This window comes from Vipera berus, assembly GCF_964194415.1.
Source record: "Vipera berus genome assembly, chromosome: 2".
Classification (NCBI taxonomy): Eukaryota; Metazoa; Chordata; class Lepidosauria; order Squamata; family Viperidae; genus Vipera; species Vipera berus.
In genome coordinates, this window is record NC_138203.1 from 201,959,729 (window position 1) to 201,983,040 (window position 23,312).

Genomic DNA, 23,312 nt, shown 5'->3' on the forward strand with positions numbered 1-23,312 from the left:
CAGTATTTCGGTAATTCTTTTTTTTTATTGAAGTTTTACAATACATTTTTAAATACAAAAAAAACCCCTCCTCCCCCTCCCCTCTCCCCAATCCCTCCCTACCCACCCCTCCCCGACTTCCCAAAGCTGAATACAGGGTATAAAAATACAAACAAGCATAATCTAAAATATGCTAATAACAATAAAACATTAAATTCTGTCGCACTTTAACTCTCCATCATCAAAATATTAATAAAATAACTACTAACTAGTTATACATCATGTAGATCCACTACTTATTCAAATGCTAAATGAAACTTTTTAGTCCCATATTTATTCTGAATATATTCAATCCATCTCCTCTGTATTTCGGTAATTCTTGTATGTTCACGTATGATTCGTGGTTTGACGGTAGATTTTGTAACAACCCTTTTTTTTAACCGAGCTGAGAAAAATTGTTTCTGATCCACATTTTTAAGCCATAGTGGAGTCAAAACCAGGCAGAGAAGAATTGTTCCGACGTAAGCCACGCCGAGAGTCGGTCATCAGAGATGGTGATTCCAGGCAAATCCCTCAAAAGTATGAAACCAAAGAGGATTCGCCTTTCACATCGAGGATCGGACGTTCATGCGTTTCCATTGTAGAACAAATAAACATGGGACCAGTTGGCAGCTGATTATGAATAAATATTAAAGCATAGGTATGCTTAGTTTTCTCCTGAAAAACACAGCCAGCTACAACGCAGGCTACCGTTTGTCTGCAGGCGAGTTAGTTATGGTACCTCAAGCACTCTTAGGACAAAGCTTGTTGTTGTTAGTTGCGAAGTCGTGTCCGACCCATCGCAACCCTATGGACAATGTTCCTCCAGGCCTTCCTGTCCTCTACCATCTTCTGGAGTCCATTTAAGCTCACACCTACTGCTTCAGTGACTCCATCCAGCCACCTCATTCTCTGTCGTCCCCTTCTTCTATTGCCCTCAATCTTTCCCAGCATTAGGCTCTTCTCCAGTGAGTCCTTCCTTCTCATTAGGTGGCCAAAGTATTTGAGTTTTAGCTTCAGGATCTGGCCTTCTAAAGAGCAGTCAGGGTCGATCTCCTCTAGGACTGACCGGCAGTCCAAGGAACTCGCAGGAGTCTTCTCCAGCACCAGAGTTCAAAGGCTTCAATTCTTTGGCGCTCAGCCTTTCTTATGGTCCAGCTTTCACTGCCATACATTGCAACTGGGAAGACCATAGCCTTGACTATACGGACTTTTGTTGACAGGGTGATGTCTCTGCTTTTTAGTGTGCTGTCTAGATTTGCCATGGCTTTCCTCCCAAGGAGCAAGCATCTTTTAATTTCTTGGCTACAGTCCCCATCTGCAGTGATCTTGGAAGGACAAAGCTACCACCCGCTTAAAATTCCGGCGGGATACGCAGCCGCGCTGGCTGCAGAGCTCCGGAGAGCGGCTGTTGGTCGCTCCGCCGGGCAGAAGAGGCTGCTGTAGACCGGCTGTAGGCGATAATCTGGGCCCTCTTCTTCTTCTTCTTCCCCTTTCGGCGTCGCTGATGCATTTCCGCTTCGCTCGCTTCTCGGAAAATGGTCGTAGGCGCCGCTTGGCTTTGAGGAGCCGACCCGGGAGAGAAAGCCGTCCCTCTTCGCGGCTTCGGGGCCGCTGCCATGGGTCGGGAATCGAGGTAAAAGGCGCGAAGGGGCGGCGGACTTCAGGAGCCGGCTTGGCTGTCGGGTTACTGCGGGCTTGCAGGGTTTGGCCTTTCCACCGTACCTGGGGCCGAAGGGAAGGACGTAGGAAGGAGCCGGGGCAGGATAGGAGGAGAAGGCCGAGGAAACCGGGTGGAGCCTCGTCGGACGTTAGAGCGGCCGCCGGATTTAAAGAGTGGACTGTTTATAACGCCGCGAGTTTAAACACGGGAGCTTCGAAATAGGAATAAGCTTTCAACCAGGCGATTTGCAACATGGCTGATAAGGATCGTCCGTGTTGCCTTTGCTTTTGGCCACTGGCCTTTTCCTCGATGGGCCACGTTCTTTCTGGGCCTTAAAGTCCAATTAGGCCGTCGGTCTAAATGCGACTTTTATTCGGACAAGTCAATTGTCACGTTTCCCCCGGCGTGTCTCGTATTGATGCCCCTTAAAAAGGCTACGACGTGTACAGTTGTAATTTGGGCTTCAAACATCTCTTATCGCAAATTTTCTTTCATTTGGTGGTTTCCTGCCTCGCGGCGGCTTTCCACTCTAATCCTTGTCAAGTTGTGCACATTTATCAATTTGTCTAGCATAGGCGAGTCAGGATAGCATGTGGAACGATTTATGATTGATAATATTAGAAGAACAATACGTGACAAGGGCCAGGTTTAGGAAAATATTGCCAGATTGCTCTTGGTGAAAGACGCTACTGTATTATTATTTTAAAAATTGCATTATTGCAACAGCTTAATTCACCAAGACTCCTCAAGCCCTTGTACTAACATTATTCTGCCATTCTTTGCAATGCACTTTTAAAAAAAATATGAATATATATACAGGATATACATACACATTAGTTCTGCTTCTTAGATTTATTTTCCTGTGCACTGAAGTATAATAAGGCTTAAAAATGTTTCTTATGATTTTTTTTTATTGGTTGGGGGGGTCATTCACAGCTGCTTGCCAGAATAATCGCATAAATAAATTTCAAAACAACTGGATCAAATATCTGAGAACACAACTTTCCTCTCCACCATTTATGTTTTCCTTCTAATAGTGAGATCCTTCTTGAACAATTATTACAATAATTGTAATAATGAAAAATCAGTTGCATAGCACAATCTTGAAAAATATCCATGATTTACATGATATGAGGTTTGATCAATAATATAATAAACTTGAAATAGCTTGCACAGAATACTTCATAGGGGAAGCTCATTATTATATAAAATAAGAGCCCAACCGCGGCTGGCAGGTATGAACCTTTTCATGCTGAAATCATCCAGAACGGATTTGGTAGAAGATAGCACCTTGCTTACCTAATCTCTCTCATTTCCTTAGATCAACAAAGCAACAGTTGTCCAAACAAAAACAGTGAGTTAATCTATTTAAAATAATAGGTTTTGATTTCACAATTTCTAAACACAAATGTAATATGTAAATGATTTACATGACATGAGGTTTGGTCAATCACATACTAAACTTGAAATAGCTTGCACAGAATACTTCATAGGGGAAACTCATTATTGTATAAAATAACAGAGCCCAACCGTGGCTGGCAGGTTTGAACGGTTTCATGCTGAAATCATCCAAAACTGATTTAGTAGAAGATACCACCTTGCTTACCTAATCTCTTTCATTTCCTTAGATCAACAAAGCAACAGTTGTCCAAACAGAAACAGTGAGTTAATCTATTTAAAATAATACTTTTTGTTCTCACAATTTCTAAACACAGATGTACTATGTAAATGATTAATGATTGTATTGATCAAATAGTTGCCACCTCTTTCAGTATATGTGTGTGATAATTCAGTTCTGATGTCTGTTAGGCTTTTCATGATGCTTTTTTTCTTTAGTGTATGATAGTTTCCTATTTTATGTAAAGTGCCATATAGCACAAGAAGTTTCAACATTGTTCTCTTTTCTGTGGTAGTAGGAAGCAACTGTCTTTAATTTCTCAGCACTCTCTGCTTTGCAAAAGGCTTTAAGGCAGGGGTGTCAAACTGCTGGCCCGTGGGCTGGTTGCATCATACGGAGGCTGTGCCCACCCCAGCTCTGGCAATGCAAAAAAAAGTTGCGATATGTCGTGACATGTCACGTGATGCGGTGAGTTTGACACCCCTGCTTTAAGAGGATAGTTAAATAGAAAAGAGGATGTGTTTTTTTTTACTTGCGTAAAAATTTATATTTATATTTTGGGTACATTGTGCTTAGCAAACTTGGCTGTACTTTAGAATCTGACTGCACTTCATTTGAGCATTGTTGACACATATCCTATGTATTCATGTATGCTAGAGGTAAAATACATGCTTGACCAACACCTCAATAACTTGGTTGAAAATATATTCTTCCCTCCTCCATTTTGGAGCACATCGCTATCATTTGAGTGGTGAGCAACATTTCTTGGAAGTTGTATTGGGCTGAGGAAGTAGCTAATTATAGAGTTGTATTTTCTATAAAGGGACGCGATGGCTCAGTGGGTTAGGACGCTGAGCTTGTTGATCAGAAGATCGGCAGTTTGGTGGGTCAAATCCTGAGTGCCACGTAGCAGAGTGAGCACCTGTTACTCGTCCCAGCTTCTGCCAACCTAGCAGTTCGAAAGCACGTAAAAATGCAAGTAGAAAAATAGGGACCACTACGGTGGGAAGGTAACAGCGTTCCGTGCGCCTTTGGCGTCTAGTCATGCCGGCCACATGACCACGGAGATGTCCTCGGACAAGCGCTGGCTCTTCGGCTTTGAAACGGAGATGAGCACCGGCCCCTAGAGTCGGAAACGACTAGCACGCATGTGCAGGGGAACCTTTACCTTTACATTTTCTATAATTCTATCGATAACCTAGAGCATATTGTATCCTTCCCCAGAAATAGTATTTATACAAAGAGAAAAGTGTGGGGGATATATACCGTACATATTAACTGACAGGAGATATATTTGTTTCGCTTTGTCTTCATGAAAAATTTATCAGCTACTTCCTTGCTATTACCATTGTGCTTCTTTAACTCTTCCACTTATTATTTTGAATCCAGAAATTAATAGGCTGGAATGTATAACATAATATCCTCTGTTTAACAATTTATATTTCATTTTATTTACTCCTAGAAGAATTTAGGGCTCCATATTTCCGTATTTCCCAGTTAGTAGTGTTAATGGTTACAATCAAGTGGATTGCTAGAAAAAATCTATCCCAGAGAATCTCAAGAGTTTGTAAAGATTTCAGTCTTGGTCTCAGTCTCAGACTAACCCTCTTATAAGAATACCACATCAATTCTTACTGATGCAATAGTGCAAATACTGAAAATGAATGATGACATATTTTCACAGTATAGTTTGGAAGCATTTCGAATAATTTTAATTGTGGTCTTGAGCACCTGTTTATCACATCCTTTACACTTAAATTTCTGTATTCTTTGCCTTCATCCTTCTGTTGTAGGCATTATCGAAAGCGCTCCTCATCACGAGGGCGCTCTGGTAGCCGTTCCCGCAGTCGTTCTCCATCTGACAAAAGAGCAAAACGTGGAGATGACAGGCGCTCTAGGAGTCGAGACAGAGACCGCAGGCGTGAGAGATCGCGGAGCAGGGACAAGAGGAGGTCTCGATCGCGTGACAGAAAACGGGTGAGGTAAGTCGCAGTCTTTAATAGACTCCTGCAAGGAAAAAATCAGTAAATGCTGAACATTTTTCTTAAAAAGGTTGATGACATGAAGAAGGAATATTCTTTTGTACTTTTACAATTTGTCAGTGTAAAAATTGGCTTTGATTCTTAATTCATTAGAATTCATTGTTCCTTTATTGGAATTCATTGTTTTATTTTCTGAAATGAGTATTTTCTACTTCCTTTTAGTGAGTGATGTCTTATGAACTAAAAAAAAATCACTTTAAGATTGTACCTCACATCTGCTTTGTACAGGCGCTCAAGAAGTAGAGAGAGGGAAAGGAGTAGAGAGAGAAGGCGATCACGCAGCCGAGAGAGAAGACGATCTAGAAGCCGAAGCAGAGGCAGACGGTCTCGATCTTCCAGCCCTGGCAAGAGCAAGAAAGTAGAAAACAGGTAATTGGGTGTATGCATTTTTTTTCTAATAATATAGCTGTTGTTATGATCACATTCCAGCTATGTAGCTATGAACTTTTATTGTGGAATGCTGTTTGTATATCGTACTCTGATATGCCAAAAATCTCTTTTTGCTACACCTGGTTCACTATATGAGAGTATCCTTTTGGTACACCTAGTTTTATGCTTATTGTGAGTACAGTAATACAAATCAGTGTTTCTCAACCATTTTTGCCTGCAGCCCCCTTCCAACCTTGATTTTCTCCTGTGGTTCCCCTGTCCAGGTCCCATTACCATTGAAAGAAGATCCCCACTTGCACATTTGGTTTGTAAACAGAACATATGTTTTTATTTATAATAATTTTAGTAGCGTAGCACAATCCCTTGTCAGTTGTTTGCTGAGGGCTTCCACCATCTGCCAAATAAATTGGCAAATAAATTGGCTGGCAATTATGCCCAATTCCATGTCTTAGATACAGACACAGGACACTAAATGGTGTGTTTTCACTGCCAACAAGACAGTATTAACCTTGCTTTTTTGTGGCCCCTTGGCATATGCCATACCCTTCCTTACATATTTTTCTACTGGTGACCCTTTGAAATATGGTGAAATATCAAGGGGTCACCTGGTGAAAACCACTGGTATAATTGAATAGAATAGGGGGGAAAAACCACCATAACCTTACTCATGAACTGCAGTCTGGAACATTGCTCTGCAATATTCTCTGATCTTTGGAATGACTGTTTATGAAAAAGGAACTTGACAAACTAATCTATGTACTGTTGGTAGACTTCTTGCTTACACTAATCACATATTTGATGGTAAATCCCATTGAACTCAGTGAAAGTTGTGTGTTTGTGTCCCGTGGGGGGGGGGGAATATAAGTATACATAAAGCGGTTTCTAGGCAAATTTTGATGCATTTAAATTCTTTAAAATCAATGGACCTAAGTCTGGCTAACTCTGCATTGGATAGAATGGCCACCTTTTTTGTTCCTAAGAGCTAAATTTTGTCTTCGAGAATTTTATTTTATCATCTACTCAAAAGAAAGAGAGAGAAATTTCTCTTCATTTTCAATTTTTGATTAATTGCAATTTAAGATTGCATCCGAACTTTAGGAACTCTTTATACAAAATAGTTGAAGGCAACAGTGTGTGTGGGATACAGGTAGTCCTTGTCTTACGACTGTAATTGACTCTGGAATTATAGTCATGTCATTGTGGTTTTAAGCTGCGGAATCCCATGACTGGATTGAAAGTTATAGAGTCCGTTAAGCAAGCGCAGTGATCGGAAAGCAAATCCATTTTCTGCAGTGGGTGTTTTTTGCCAGGAACCAAAAGTAGATGCCAAAAACTAGCAAAACAAAATCCACAAATTGCAGCCATGTGGCCACAGTACTGCAAATGGCCATAAAGGTGATCCGGTTGCCAAGTGCTCAAAATGCCATCATGATCACTACAGAGATGTGTACATGCGGCTGAGGTAACATCAGAACTGGGTCATAACTAGCTCTGGGGAGAACCATTGTAACTGAACCATCATTAAACAACTGGTCATAAATTAAAGATTGTATTTTCTCAGTGCCTACAGATTTAACACCTGCAATTTTTAAGCCTGAGTATGAAATTTTCCACGGGTTGTAAAGATTGTTTTACACGTAAACTATGAAAGATTTGGGCAGCTCTATTAAGCCATGAATATGCTGTCTAAACACTGCAAGAGGGAAACGAATTTGTTCCAGTTTTAGGGAAGCACAATTTAAAATTGGCTTATTTCCCTAACCCGGTTTATAACAAAGCCCTACATGGCATGGGTCCAGAGTACCTTAGGGAGCACCTGCGACCAGCATCAACTTCCCTCCGCCCAGTGCGCTCCCACAGAGAGGGCCTCCTCAGGGTGCCGCCGTTCGGAGAATGCCGTCTGGTGACCCCCAGGGGGAGGGCGTTCTCTGTGGGTGCGCCTGACCTGTGGAACCGTTTACCGGTTGAGCTCCGGATGGCTCCCGACCTTCGCTCCTTCCGACGCAACCTAAAAACCCTATTTGTTTGTACAAGCCAGCCTGGTCTGATGGGTTTTGTTTTAATTATTGTTTTAATGTAATTTATTTTCTGCATTTGGGCACTAGGGTTTAATTTGTTTTAATTTCTGTATTTTGGGTATTTTGATATTTATGTCCCTGTTCACCGCCCTGAGTCCTTCGGGAGAAGGGCGGTATACAAATCAAATCAAATCAAATAAATAAATAAATAAATAAATAAATAAATAAATAAATAATAAATAAATAAATAAATAAATAAATAAATAAATAGATAGATAGTTTGTCTAGGCATAGACATAATACTAAATCTCAATTAAAAACTGAAATAAAAGCATCTTGCCTGCCAGAAGGGCAGAAAAAAGAGTTCAGAAACTTAAGACTCATTCATTATATTCAGTTTCATTTCATCCAGTGAAACAAAGTATAATAAAAACTATTGTTTCTGTTCATCGGTATTGTCTGTCAGGAGAATAGAAAGCATTCTACAGTACGCTGTGGTTTCTATGTCTTTCAGATCACGCTCTACAGAAAAGATAGAAGGTGTGGAAGTTAACAAAGACAAGAAAAAAGAGAAAGAGGACAAGGAAGAAGAAAAAGATAAAGATGTAAATGTAAGTACAGAAAGAGCTCCAAGTGTATAAAGAGTAACAAGCCATTTTTAAAACGATAATTTTGAAGGTTCTGCAGAGTTTCTTAGGTTTTAATGAGAAATGGCACAAAAAAAACCAAATATAAAATATGCATCTGTTTTAAAGGTCTCTAAGGGGTGGAGCCAGACAATAACTGATTTCATAATTATATATTTTAAAATCCTAATAACTTGCATTGTGTGTTGTTAATTACACCCTGTTAACCTATTTGATCTTCCTGGCGTTTGTTACTTATTTTTGATTATCTTTCAACAAAACCATGTTGCCTTTTAGAAAGACAGGTTTTTCTACCTAATTTGTAAAGAGCTCCTATTTGCTTCTACCCATACTAGTCGATTTAACAAAATAGTTGTATATATGTATTTCCTTTTCCGTTGCTGTCCACTGGTCTAGAATGTAGTTTTACCACATTTTAGTTCTACAGAAAAGAAAGTTCAGTGTCTGAAAAAGTTGTTGTACTGGATGGAATTGATCATCAGGCTTTCACTAATTGTATGCTTCTAGGATCTAGATCAGTTTCACTTCTCTTTAAGCCATGTTAGAAATTGGTTACTACCTTTTGGATGATTTTTTTTCCCTGTAATAGAATTTTGATCAAAATAAATTGGAAGAGGAGATGAGAAAACGAAAAGAACGAGTAGAAAAATGGAGAGAAGAGCAGCGCAAGAAAGCTATGGAAAATATAGGAGAACTGAAGAAAGAAATTGAAGAGATGAAGCAGGGGAAGAAATGGAGTTTAGAAGATGATGATGGTATTAATGTCTTTATATTAAAATGATTTGTGAAGAAAAGAGGCTAGGTTCTTTTGAACAATATGCTAAAACTAAAGACAATATGCCACAGTGTTTCTTAAGATAGTGCATGAAATGGGGAAACTGTTTTGTTTCAGCCTTTTGCTTTCTAGAGATTATACCAAATTGTTTTGGATCAGCATTGAAGGCAACTGAAATTTAAAATGCTTTTTGTTTTTATGGATTTGGAATGAAACAAAATCCAGTCAGGGTGAGTTGAACAAGTTTAGTGTGAGTCAGTTCATGTCCCTCTTTCTTCACTCCTGACTTACCAGCTGCTGATGTAGCATGGCTGATTGCACCAGCCTGCACATCCCTGTCTTAACTTCCCAACTTCTCCTCCCCATGCCTTCTTGAAGCTGCTGAAACTTTGGGAGTTTTTAAATGCTTCTCTCAAACTCTTGCTTGTGGAGCAAACCAGTCCTCCACAAATGAAGGCATCCCAAAGTTGCAAGTTTTGGTTCCCAAACCTTCTGAAACTAGGTGTTCTGTCCATAGAACAGTTTATGCATGCTGTTTTTACACTTTATTTCTTATGCACTGAGTCTGTATTGTGTAGAGAACTTGAAAGAGGGTCAGTTTTATTCTCAAGACCTCCTTGATTTAGTTTTATTAGGTGACAGAGATTTAAGCAAGGAGCCACTGTGCCAAGAAGACCCAAATTCAAGTCCCAGAAAAACTCATTAGGTTATTTGAAGCCAGAGACGTGCTCTTAATACAATCTACTTCATAGGGTTAATGTAGGAAAAGTTGGAGAAGAGAATGTGTTCACATGACCTTGAGCTTCTAAAGGAAAGGTAAAAAAATAATCAAAATATTTTGGGTCTAAAATTGTATTGCTCACAAGCAGAAATGGAAAATAGCGCTAGAATTTGATTCAAAAACATGTAGCAGTATTGGCTTTATAGAAGCAGGCCTATAAAAATATACAACTGGCAGTCTGAAAACAAACAATGGTTGCGCATCTATGGAGAGAGAGAAGTTGAGTCTGTTATTTCATTTTTTAAAAATTTGTATTTAGTTTTATAGGTAGAAAAAGTAAAAACTTCCACATTCAGTAGTTAGGCTGTGCAGAAAATCAGTGTTGCTATTTATACACAGAAGACTCCTTTTTTACCATCAAAATGTATCTAGGGAAGTATGAGTTACCTATGTATGGACAGATTGTATCCCAACATGTTTTTAAAAATATCTTTCACATTAGATGACGATGAAGAAACTGCAGAAGGAGAAAAAGAAGGTAATGAAATTGAAGATGAAGAGTTAGATCCACTAGATGCATATATGGAAGAAGTAAAAGAAGAGGTCAAGAAGTTTAATATGAGAAGTGTAAAAGGTGGAGCTGGAAGTGAAAAGGTAAATTGGGTTTGATTCAGGTTTTGAAATAGTTTTTTGAATATTATGATACATAAATTCAAAATTAGAGTATTAAAGTAATTCATCTTCCTGATTTGCTTTGTATGCTTCCAAATTCAGTAAGATGCCCCCCCTTTTTTTTCATTTTAAAGAAATCGGGTCCAACAGTTACAAAAGTAGTAACTGTAGTGAAAACCAAAAAAGCTTCTCCAGAGACTGAAAAGAAGAAAGGAGAACTCATGGTGAATGATCAGGATGCAATGGAGGTAATTAAATTGTGTTGTATTACTTCATGTGAAACTCCAGGAAAAACTGCGTTTTAAGAGATGGCTAGTTTAAATCATGGGAATTGCGGCAGGTGGTTGCACAGAGGGCTGCATCAACATCTGGGATCGCGCCCCCGCTGTTTTCATGCGGTGGCACGCTCCGACCCTCCGGTTAGCACCCTCTCGCCTGGGGATGAGGGTGATCAGGTCCCTGAGCATAGGCTGGTTTATTTTAATGCCAGATCCGTTGTTAATAAGGCCCCCCTCGTTCGTGACTTGATCGAGGAGGAGCGCGCGGATCTGGCATGCATTACGGAAACTTGGTTGGGCTCGGAGGGAGGAGTCCCTCTGACCGAGTTATACCCCCCAGGTTTCTGTGTGCTACACCGGCCACGGGCTCAAGGTAGGGGTGGAGGGGTGGCGGTGGTTATTAGGGAGACTCTATGTCCGCAGGAGACCACCCTTGTCCAGATTGGCGGGAGTGAGACCCTCCTCCTGAGATGTGGCCCCCGGGTTCAGATGGGCTTGTTGCTTACATACCTGCGCCCAGCTGTGTGGCAACAGCCCTGCCCGAGCTCCTCAACACCTTCTCAGGGTTGGCGGTGGAGTTCCCCAGGCTTATAGTGCTGGGTGACTTCAACCTGCCTTCCCTGGGAGGGGCGTTGGAGTCAGCCCGGGAGTTCTTGGCTTCCATGACGGCCACGGACCTGACCCAGGTAATTCAAGGCCTGACTCGTGGGGGGTCACACTCTCGACCTGGTATTCCTGTCCGGACAGTGGTTGGATGATCTTGGAGGGGGTTCACCAGTCATTGTTCCCCTGTCATGGTCCGACCATTATCTCCTGCGGCTGGTCTTCCGTTATGCCACCCCCCGCCGCTGGGCTACGGAACCGACCAGATGGTTCCACCCCAGGCGCCTAATGGACCCAGAACGGTTCCAGATGGCGCTTGGGTCTATACCCATCGCCCTCACTCACAGCCCAGTTGATGCCTTGGTTGATGCCTGGGAAAAGGCGGCCACTGAGGCACTCAACTGTGTTGTACCCTTGCGACCCCTGACCCGGTGCAGATCCCGTTGGGCTCCATGGTTTTTTGTGGAGCTCCGGGAGATGAAGCGTCGGAGACGGGGTCTAGAGAACAGTTGGAGGTCCAGCAGTTCCGAATCTGACCGATTGCTGTTAAGAACCTTCATAAGGTCTTATCTTGCTGCAATGAGGACAGCGAAGGCTAATTACTTCGCTGCCCTCATTGCGTCCGCAGATAATCGCCCGGCCGCCCTGTTTAGGGTGACTCGCTCCCTCCTTAATCAGGAGGTGAGAGAGGAGCCCTTGCAGGGGCGGGCTGAGGAGTTTAGTCATCATCTGACGGACAAAATCACTCAGATCCAGGCTGGTTTGGACTCTGGGCAGAGTCTGATATGGAGGAATTGGACGGTCTTGAGCATGTTATCTGGACTGAGTTCGATCCTGTTTCCCCTGATGATGTGGACAGGATTATGGGGCGGCTGAGTTCCACCACCTGTTTATTGGACCCGTGTCCCTCTTGGCTAATTTATGCGGCTCAGAAGGAGACACGAAGCTGGTTCCAGGCAGTAATTATCTGCCTCTTTGAGTGAGGGTGTCTTCCCCGCCGCTTTGAAGGAGGCGGTGGTGAGGCCCCTTCTCAAGAAGCCTGCCCTGGACCCAGCGATTTTAAGCAACTATCGTCGTGTCTCCAACCTTCGCTTTCTGGCGAAGGTTGTTGAGAGTGTGGTGACGCATCAGCTTCCTCTGTTCCTGGAGGAAACTGATTATCTGGACCCGTACCAATCGGGTTTCAGGCCCGGGTACAGCACGGAGACGGCATTGGTCGCGCTGGTGAATGATCTCTGGCGGGCTCGGGACAGGGGTTGCTCCTCTGTCCTAGTTCTATTAGATCTCTCAGCGGCTTTTGATACCGTCAACCATGGTATCCTATTGCGGTGTCTCAGGGGGTTGGGAGTGGGAGGCACTGTCTTGCAGTGGTTCTCCTCCTATCTCCTGGGCCGCTCGCAATCGGTGTTGACGGGAGGGCAGAGGTCTGCCCCAAGGCCTCTCGTTTGTGGAGTTCCTCAGGGGTTGGTTCTCTCCCCTCCTGTTCAACATCTATATGAAGCCGCTGGGCGAGATCATTCGTGGTTTCGGGGTGGGGTATCATCAGTACGCTGATGTTACCCAACTTTTTTTCTCCACCCCGAACCAACCCAGTGATGCCCTCACCGTGACGTCCCGTTGCCTGGAGGCGGTCCAGGTCTGGATGGGGAGAAACAGGCTTCGTCTCAATCCTGCCAAGACTGAGTGGCTGTGCATACCGGCATCTCGGACTAACCAGTCCATTCCATCTTTAATGATGGGGGGGTGAGGTGTTACCCCCCCATTGATAGGGCTCGCAACTTGGGCGTCCTGGATTCGCGGCTCAGTTTTGAAGACCATATAGGAGCCGTGACCAGGGGGGGCCTTTGCCCAGGTTCGCCTGGTACGCCAGTTGCGGCCCTACTTGGACCGAGATGCCCTGCGCACAGTCACTCATGCGCTTGTGACCTCCTGTTTAGACTACTGCAACGCTCTCTACATGGGGCTGCCCTTGAGGACCACTTGGAGGCTTCAGCTGGTGCAGAATGCGGCCGCGCGAGTTGTGATGGGGGTCTCCCGATACTCCCATGTAACACCTCTACTCTGCGAGATGCATTGGCTCCCGGTTGCCCTCTGGGTGAGATTCAAGGTGCTGGTGATGACCTATAAAGCCCTAAATGGCTTGGGTCCGGGATATCTGAGGGAACACCTGCTGCCGGCATCAAGCTCCCTTCGTCCTGTGCGCTCCCACAGGGAGGGTCTTCTCAGGGTACTGCCGGTAAAAGATTGCTGGCGGACAATACCCAGGGGGAGGGCCTTCTCTGTGGGTGCGCCGGCCCTTTGGAACCAGCTGCCTGTAGAGCTTAGGACTGCCCCTGACCTTCGTTCATTCCGCCGGGACCTGAAGACCTGGCTCTTCGAGCTTTCTGGCCTGGACTGAGAGTATTAACTGGGGTTTTAATTGTATTTTAATTGTAATTGGGGTTTTTAGTTCAAGGTTAGTGTAATCATTTTAATTGTTTTTAATTTTTGTAACTTCTTGTATTGTTTTTAAAAAACCTTGTGAACCGCCCTGAGTCCTACGGGAGAAGGGCGGTATATAAGTCTAATAAAATAAATAAATAAATAATTTTATTTTGTTCAGTTTCCCAATCTATATAATAATGAACATATTTGCATTGGAATCCAATAATTTGTTTTGTCGTTACTTGTGTATTGTGAATGCTTAAGATTTATACTTTTTTCAGAATGAGGCATTCCTGAAAGGGAGCAGAAGGATCGTGCTCACCATAATCAGAAATACTGTTAATATTATGGGAAATGAAATTTTGCTGCACAGGCTACTCATGTTCCTCTGTTGGTCAATATAACTCTAGAGAGAGCAACTGAAGAGGCTGTATTTTCCCCTTCTAAAAGGGGAGCATGGGTTGAGTGCTGTTTTCACCATAGCTGCCAGGACAGTTCTCCTTACCTCAGCTTCTGCAAAATGGGTAGTTACCCAGTAGCCATGTGGAACCAGGGTGGTAAGACAACACGTAGAAATGCGACAGTGGCAGAAAACAGTTATAAGCAAAAACGAGAGAGGTGAGACACGTAGTTTTCATAGTAAAAGTACAGATACCAAGGAAGGATAAAGCTAGTAACTGTAAATTTGGAAGAAAAGAAGCATGCAAGCTATCTTGGGAAAAGGTACTTTGTAAAAGGCAGCTGAAGTTTTAAATATATAAGTTAATGAAATATCTAGTGGGTCATTATAACACAAGTTTCAGAATGAGCAAATCTCTGTAAGCCATTACTGTCATGCTGTTGTAGTTACTTGGTTAGTTGTGGTTTTTTTATTCTCTGGTTTTATAATGTGTAGCCTTGTAGAATTTCAAACATTTTAAAAAATATATAGAAACGCTTTGCAGGAAAAAAAAAGTCTTCCGAAAGATCACTTTTCCTGCTTTGTAACTCACCAGTATTCTTCTGAAGAGGAGGAAGTTGATCTCCAGACTGCACTGACAGGCTACCAGACGAAACATAGGAAATTGCTGGAGCCAGTGGATCATGGAAAGATTGAATATGAGCCTTACAGGAAAAACTTCTATGTTGAAGTTCCTGAGCTAGCCAAAATGACTCTGGAAGGTAATAAGCAGTGTCAAAGAAACCGATACTAAATTCAGTAAATTAAATTGTGAGACGTTGTGAATTGGGTTCATCTCAAGAAATTTTCTACTTCCTCATTAAATTAATTCCTCATTAAATGAGGAAGTGGCAGTTTCTTTATCCCTCTAGTCTGGTACCTCTTAAACTTTTCAGGTTGGAAGCTCCCTGAACAGTGTAGGAGGCTGCAGAGAATCCTCTACACTTCCTGTGAGCTGCTGTCTTTCCTGGATTGTCTGTCTTTGTTGTGTGGTAATACAGTTTTTCTGTGGCAGCTCTGAACTGTGTGGACTTAACTCCCAAAGTTCCTTAACCAGCCATTATCTCAGCCAGCATGCTGGCTGGGGAATTTTGGGAGTGCAAATCTATACATCTTAGAATTGTTAAGGTTGAGAAACATTGGTCTAAAAACAAATGTATTATTATTAATACGTGTGGTATATTCTACACCACAACTACAGATTCCTGCTCTTACATGTGAAAAGATTAATGAGAGTTTTCTTTCTTATTAAAAAAAATAGTATGGAGAGAGAATTATTATTCAAAGTGATTTCCTTAGTTCTCAGTGTTTTAAAAGCTTCCAGCAGTAATTGCAGTAACGTGAAAGGCAAAGCCAAGATTTTTTTTAGCATCTAATGAAATCGCAACAGGGTAAAAAAAATGGGAAAAATAAGTCTTCCCATAGCCAGGAAGCAGAGATTCATGGATCTGCATAATATTTGATTTTTTTCCAAATCTAACAGGAGAACAAATTACTTCTATTGAAAAACAGTCAGAATGTTTTATGAAGTCATTAGTTTGGATTCAAAATAGCCATTCCACAAACAGGCTTCTTTCTTTTGTACTATGAGCCGTTGATTCATACGATTTGGAGCCTTTAGCTCCTTTTCCCATATTGGAACAATAAGAGTCAGCTTGAGATCCTTGCCCACAGCTTCCTTATTGAAGAGCCCAAAGTAGGTGCTTTCTCTTCTTTCCTGCCTAAGTCCCAAGTGCCTGCTGCCCTAATAAAAATATTCAGTTTTCCTTCTTATTTAAAAAACAGAGTATGGAGAGGGAATTATTATTCAACGTTATTTGCTTAGTCTCAGAGTTTTAAAAGCTTCCCACAGTAATTGCAGTCACGTGAAATGCAAAGCCAAGATTTTTTTAGGCATTGCTTGTGCAAGCCATAAGAGAGTGTCTACTTTACTTATCCAGAATCAATCTAATCGGGTTATGGTTTACTGTAGTCTTAACCAGGCTAACAGGCTATCTAATTAAAAAGCTGCTAAATATTATTTTGTATTACAAAAGAAGATGCACAGTGGTTGTAGATAATGATGCTGATTGCATGAGTTTCATCAGTTTTATATTAATGCATTGTTATATATTGCTCGTAAAGATACCTGAATATGCCATCTTGTAAAAAAGTGATCAAACATTAAGTAGCATTCTTCATATAGAAGACACATTAGTAAATGTCAACAAATGAGCGATTCATATATTAATTCAGGTTATATGTTGCAGAGGTAAATACATACAGACTGGAAATGGAAGGAATTACAGTCAAGGGTAAAGGATGTCCCAAGCCGATCAAAACCTGGGTCCAGTGTGGTATTTCTATGAAAATCCTGAATTCCCTGAAAAAGTAAGCAAGCAAGTATGGAAATAGACAGCTTATATATTTTAGGATTAGAAAAAATTGTGAAGAGATTTGCAGTGTACAGCAAAAATGGGGGGAGGGGTGCAGGGCTTCATATATTGCTAAACACTTATTAGCTTCAGTCAAGTATTTTATAAGGCAGTTTCTGCTTTACAAACCCACGTGCCAGAAATCAAGAACTTGGGATCCTTCAGGTGTTGCTGAAGTATAATCCTCAGGATCTCCTAGGCTTGGCTGCAGTTTCTATGAATTACAGCTTGACATCATCTAAAGCAGGGGTGTCAAACTCAATTTCATTGAGGGCCGCATCAGCATTGCGGTTGCCCTCAAGGGGCTGGGTGGGTATGACCAGGGTGGGTGTGTCCTACTGGGTGGGCGTGGCTAGAGTGCGTATGGCCTACTGGGTGGGCATGGCCAGCTCTACATCGTTCGCATCAAGGGTGCCTATGGGCAGGAGTGGGACAGATCTGAGGGTCTCTGGCAGAAGGGAGGGTCTCTGGGCCGGGGCCAAGGCAGTGGGGGCCGTTCCCTCACTGTTTCCAGGATGGCTTCGCGGGCCACATGAAACCACTTCGCAGGCCAGATCCGGCCCCCAGGCCTTGTGTTTGACATGTCTGATCTAAAGGTATCAGAATATGTAATAGTTCCTAGTATTTATCACTTCTTCACTAATCCATAGCTGTACTTTCTAAAATATGTGATATTAAAACTGAAAATCGGTACTTTTGTAGAACCATATATGATGTTGTTCATGTCCATAAAATACCTTTTTATTTCTTTTTTTAAGACATGGCTATGAAAAGCCCACCCCTATTCAGACCCAAGCTATACCTGCAATTATGAGTGGACGTGATTTAATTGGCATTGCTAAAACAGGAAGTGGAAAGACTATTGCATTTCTGCTGCCCATGTTCAGACACATCATGGATCAGAGATCATTAGAAGAAGGCGAAGGTCCAATAGGTACGGATGTTGTTAGTCCAATCACTCATGTAGAGCACACGCTCTTAAAATGTTCCTAAAAGGAGACAAAATACAATCACAAAACAGCTTTTGAAACAATGCAGAGCACAAGCTAATCAATTGAAAATAACCACAGTTTTAACTTCATGCTGAAAAAAAATGGTGATGGTCTTGTTTTAGTGGAAAGAGAGTTCTGTAAAGTATAACAAAACAAGGCCTTTTTTCTTGTCACTACATTATGTACAGAAATCTTTGAGGAGAGTCTCAGTTTTATCAAAATTGCTAGAGTGTACATGATGAGGGCTTTTGGACTAAAAGTTCTGGGTGTTTTTTTTCCAGCTGTCATTATGACACCTACTCGAGAACTAGCTCTACAGATTACAAAGGAGTGTAAGAAATTCTCAAAGACCCTTGGGGTTAGAGTCGTATGTGTATATGGAGGAACGGGAATAAGCGAACAGGTATGTTATCAAACTTACATCGTATTTATAGAATCCAGGATTGCCAGAACTTTGGATTCAGTCTTCAAAAAGTGCTTTGGAGCATGCAGTACCAATGCAGCACTTATGTGGAACATTTTAAATAGCCATAAAGGCAGCCATCTAAACCTTAGAAAATAAGGTGACATATTGAAGCATTTTTCATAGATTGAATCCGAGGTAGGTAAAATGAGGACCCAGATTGTTGGGGGCAATTAAGCTGACTTTGTAATAATGCCGCTCGGGGTGGGGGGCGAAAGCCCTAATAAGCAGGCATATACATAGAATGAAGGCTACTGCTAAGCTTGTAAGCCGCCCTGAGTCTTCGGAGAAGGGCGGGATATAAATGGAATTAAAATAAAATAAAATAAAAAATAAATGCTGCAAAGCTGTCATAGGATGACGGATTATATTGCCATCTATGTGATAAACAACGTTTGCCTTTTTTGCAGTCAGGTTTGGCAGTTCCTTCATAGTTTCATTATTGTTTTCTGTGCTTAAAAGCATTGGACTAGATACCTGAAACAAATCAACTCCTGCAGTAATTTTTCCCAACTGTCCTCGTATCTACCCTACTTCCTCAGGCTGCTTCTGATGGTTAAGAGATATAGGAAGGCCTAGATAGATAGTGCTTTATTATCAGAAAAATATTCTTTCTCTAGAAACAAAAATAGGCTTTTTTCCAAAATAATCAGATTATTTTTGCATCAGATTCCAAAAATATGCTTAAATTACAAATATAAATATTGAGCTTCTCTGCACTCTTCAGTTGATTCTAGGAAAAGACCCAGCTACCTTGCAGACAGGTGCAATGTTTGTATTTCAAAGTACCATTTTCAAATTGAATCTAAAATTTGAACGCACAGTTTTACTTTGAATATTCACAAGGGCTGGAAAACATACAGATTTGTTTTAGCCAACTTTCCATAAAGAAAGAATATTTACAACTTTACAATATTCTAAAGAGAATGGTGGATTTGAATTAGTCAATTGTCGTGACAGATGCTACAAAACCTGAATAGTGAGGTTTTCTCAATCTAAGGTTCACATTACCTGGTGACTGATAATGTTACCTGGTAACAAAATAATATTGGAGATAGGTCTACATATCACAACAATTATATTTTAAAAATTACTGATTTGAAACAATGGGATGGCAGCATGCAGAAAGTGAAAACTTCGTTCTTCTTTAACTGCTTTTACACATTTTTTCAGTGGTAATTCATTTTTACCTATATTTAGGTAAAGGGTGGTATGAGGCTAAATAAATGGGCATTATTTAAAATGTGGGCTTAGATAGAGGAACCCGGTGGATGTGAGCACCCAGTTCCCTCTCTGTACGGTAGCAGTATATTTCTCTGACATGTATCAATTTAATAATTGAGAACGGGGAAGCATATTTTAAACCATATATTAATAGTATAGATCAGGGGTCCCCCAACCCCTGGTCTGGTGCCAGGCTGCAGTCTGTTGGGAACTGGGTTGCGCAAATGGGCTAATCCACTTGCATATGTGCGAAGCTGCATTTGTGCAAGCAGCATGTGCACACGAAACCATCCCCTCTCCCAGTGGTGGAATTCAAATACCTGAACAACTGGTTCTCTTATTCAATGTAGGCCTGGGCCTCCGAGGCGTAGAACAGACTTCCGGGAGTGGCATCCACGCACTTCCAGTAGACTGTTCTAGGCCTGGGAGGCCTCCTCCAGTCCTCCGAGGCCTAGAATGGACTTCTGGAAGCCAGCCAGTTCTCTGAATGCAGCAAAATTTAGCTACCGGTTCTACTGAACTGGTGCGAACCGGCTGAATCCCACCACTGCCCCCCCCCCCCCGCCATTGCCAGTGCACGGAGCCGGAAAAATTGGAGATCGCTGGTATAGATAGTTTAGTTTAGCTACTGCTAAGCTTGTAAACCGCCCTGAGTCTTCGGAGAAGGGCGGGATATAAATGGAATTAAAATAAAATAAATAAATAAAAAAATGTTACTTGTTATATATGTTACTCATTAAAATAGTGTCTTCTATTTACTTTATAATCAGATTGCTGAACTGAAAAGGGGTGCGGAAATAATAGTTTGCACACCTGGCCGTATGATTGATATGTTAGCAGCTAATAATGGTAAGAAAATGTTTTTTCTTTGTAGCATTGTTTCCCTCCCCCTTAATAATGAAATTCATAGATCTGTTGAAGCTGTGATATCTATTCTAATAGAGAAGCTAGTCTTAAAAATGATTCTCTTCAATATCTTTCATTATAGATTTCAAAAGTATTCAATGAATGGAAACCCTTGAAGTATTTCTTAATATAAACATACTCTTTTGGGGATTATAGCTTAACTTCAGAATTAACTTTCTAAAAACAGATGTTTGATATCTATCGTTTATATTGAAATCACGTTCCCTGTCAGGCTTGTTGATACTGATTGTTCACTTTTTGTACAAAGAAGTTTACAGCTCTAAATTTGGGTATAAAACATAACAGTTTGAGTTTAAAAAGTGGCTTTTTTTCTCAAAATGTTTTGATAAATAATAGCCTAAACGGAGATATTGCAGCTTTACAATACATTTTACTGCCACATTATGTGCTTATCACATAATATTTGATTGTTTGTTTATGTATTTTACTGTAAAAACTCTTACTAAACTGTTGACATTTGACTTCTGTGGAAAAAGTTCCTTCAAGAGTTATAGAACTGGGCTTCCAAAGACTAAGTCATCAAAGGTAGGTACAGCAATGCTGTTCCAAAATAATGTACACTTGTACGGTAAGAGTCAAATAAAAAAGTGTTGCAAATATTTTATTTTGCTTAATAGGAATAATATGCTACATAATGCATTTAGAGGTAAAGAAAAAAATAGAAATTTTATGTTTACTTTGAATTAGTTACTTTTACATCACATTAAAATAGCATTTCCTCCTTCAGATTTTTAAAAAGAGCTATCCACTTGCTTGAAGATGCTGCAGTAAGGTCTAACTCAATCCAGCTTCCAACCAATAAGCATCAGTAGCTGAGGTGAAACTCAGACCTCCTGTATATATTCACTAAGCAAAATAGAAGTGACACGGCTTGGGCATCTGCAGATTTTTTATAAGTGCTTTTATTGTTTTTAATACATTCGCTGTGGTATCATTTTATTCAAAGGGGGATATCAGTTTGTATAAAGTGATAGAAGGGTTTTCTTTACTCTCTCTGGTTCCATTAAATATTAGATCAATAGAAACCTACAGCAGAAAATCTCTAATTTTTTTCCAGTTTAGGGGTTCATGGCTTCTCAGGTCAAATCCTCAGACTGCTTTCTACTATTTTAAAAAAGTCATAGAATTAAGTTCTAAAAGAAAAACAAACATACCGGTATGTGTTAAGTATTCATGCATATTCTCTCTTCTTTGCCATATAAACCAACAAGGAGGGAATAGATAGTATATTAATTAGTAATGGAGAATCACTGATGTATGCTCATTCTTCTTTTGGACACAAGATTTAGCATAGAATTGTTGATTCTCAAACACAATTATGTGGTGGTTAGGTACACTTTATATCAGCACCTTTGAAACTTTCTAGTTTAAATTAAAGGAAATCTTTTTGTGTAGATCATTACACAAGGCAAAGATAGCCTTTGCATGGGTATATTTGTCACTGTGTGGAGGATAACTATCCTTAAGATTGAGTTCATTAATTTTAAGCTATATTCGTAAATGAGAAAAAATAGTGCAGTTCTGTTTATATTTGTATGGTGGTAGTTTCTATGAATAAGTTCTATGAACCAGTATGAGACTTTCTGCTTAGAAAATTGGAAATAAAGCTCTCCCTAATTTCAGTGTAAAATTAAATTTTGAACCATAAGTATTTCCAATAATGACATTAAGATTTTTTAAGGTTTCTTCAATTATCACTTGAATTTTGCTTTCCACACATGCGCTGTAATCTCTAATATGTTTTTTTCTAGGTGGCGCTCACAGATAATGGCTGATGTGGCTCGTTGCTTCACCTTAGTCTTAGTTTTATGATGTGTTTTGGTGAGGGCTGTTTTCTGAATTTTGCAGGTTCTTCTGTACTGGTATACAAGAGAAGAAATTGACAAAATAATCAGCCTTGTGCATCAGTACACAATTGCCAAAACATTTGCCAGTGCAAAAAGAGATAAGGCATTTAGTGAATTGTTTTTTCTAAAATAAATAAATGTTTAAATCTTTCTTTAGATTTTAGTCAGAATATGTACCATTTTATTTACATATTTTATGAAGAAAAATAGCTTTTAGATTTATTCTTGTTTCCTTTTGTTGTTTTTTCTCCTTTCTATAGGTCGGGTGACAAATCTTCGGAGAGTGACATATGTTGTCCTTGATGAAGCAGATAGAATGTTTGACATGGGCTTTGAGCCTCAGGTAACCAGAGGGATTATTAGTTAACAAATTTCCTAACAATGGTAGTATGTCATGTTCTGCTCCATGATAGCATAGGTATTGATTACTAGAATGTTATTTTTGTCTAGTAAATGTTTAATGTATGATTATAGGTACCAAAATGGGCAGGGAAGAGTCCAAAGTATTGCCTGGTACCTACTTATGCTACATTGCTGCCTGTTATCCGATTCATTAAATTAGGTACAAGATTCTATGAAACAAACAAAAAAAAGAATAGAGTTCACATATTAACCACTTGTGAATATCTTAGTAGTAGATAATTTCCTACCACTGGTATAGACACTGAGCATTATAGAAGAATTTCATTCCTCAGACAAACAAGAGGTAGCTGATTTGGGAAATTCACTGTTAACCCACCTTTTTATTCCTAATAGGTTATGCGCATTGTAGACAATGTGAGACCTGATCGCCAGACCGTGATGTTTTCTGCTACTTTCCCTAGAGCGATGGAGGCTTTAGCTCGCCGTATTCTCAGCAAACCAATTGAGGTCCAAGTTGGTGGCCGGAGTGTTGTCTGTTCAGATGTTGAACAGAGTGTGGTAAGATGTAGAAATGTAACCTTTGTATTTCCTGTCTTAATGACAGCCTTCAAAGGATAGCATAAGAACAAAGTTATATATCCAAGAAGCTTTGCTTGTAAATATTTTGCAGGCATTGACCTCTCAGATGTATTAATACGTATCTTGTGCGGCAGACTGATAGCACTTGTATACAATTTTTATTGTAAAGTTTATCCAATAATCTGCTGTGCTAAG

The 23,312-nt window shown here is 40.6% G+C and overlaps 1 protein-coding gene across 3 annotated transcripts in view; it reads left to right on the plus strand.

Annotated features, from left to right (window-relative positions):
* The first annotated feature begins 1,496 nt into the window (after positions 1-1,496).
* DDX46 (DEAD-box helicase 46) overlaps positions 1,497-23,312 on the plus strand; it is a 42,914-nt gene continuing 21,098 nt past the window's right edge. The window contains exons 1-16 of one of the 3 annotated variants that reach the window (XM_081319540.1): positions 1,497-1,654; positions 3,003-3,035; positions 3,310-3,342; positions 5,093-5,281; positions 5,570-5,710; positions 8,264-8,360; positions 8,986-9,151; positions 10,395-10,546; positions 10,699-10,812; positions 14,865-15,030; positions 16,558-16,678; positions 17,481-17,656; positions 17,996-18,117; positions 20,172-20,250; positions 22,436-22,518; positions 22,932-23,096. In XM_081319540.1, coding sequence (XP_081175666.1) covers positions 1,638-1,654; positions 3,003-3,035; positions 3,310-3,342; positions 5,093-5,281; positions 5,570-5,710; positions 8,264-8,360; positions 8,986-9,151; positions 10,395-10,546; positions 10,699-10,812; positions 14,865-15,030; positions 16,558-16,678; positions 17,481-17,656; positions 17,996-18,117; positions 20,172-20,250; positions 22,436-22,518; positions 22,932-23,096 — 1,854 coding nt within the window. In that variant the 5' untranslated portion in view covers positions 1,497-1,637. Of the gene's footprint in view, positions 1,655-3,002; positions 3,036-3,309; positions 3,343-3,934; positions 4,051-5,092; positions 5,282-5,569; positions 5,711-8,263; positions 8,361-8,985; positions 9,152-10,394; positions 10,547-10,698; positions 10,813-14,864; positions 15,031-16,557; positions 16,679-17,480; positions 17,657-17,995; positions 18,118-20,171; positions 20,251-22,435; positions 22,519-22,931; positions 23,097-23,312 lie in introns of those variants that run through there. The other 2 variants (XM_081319541.1, XM_081319539.1) reach the window with 2 other exon arrangements.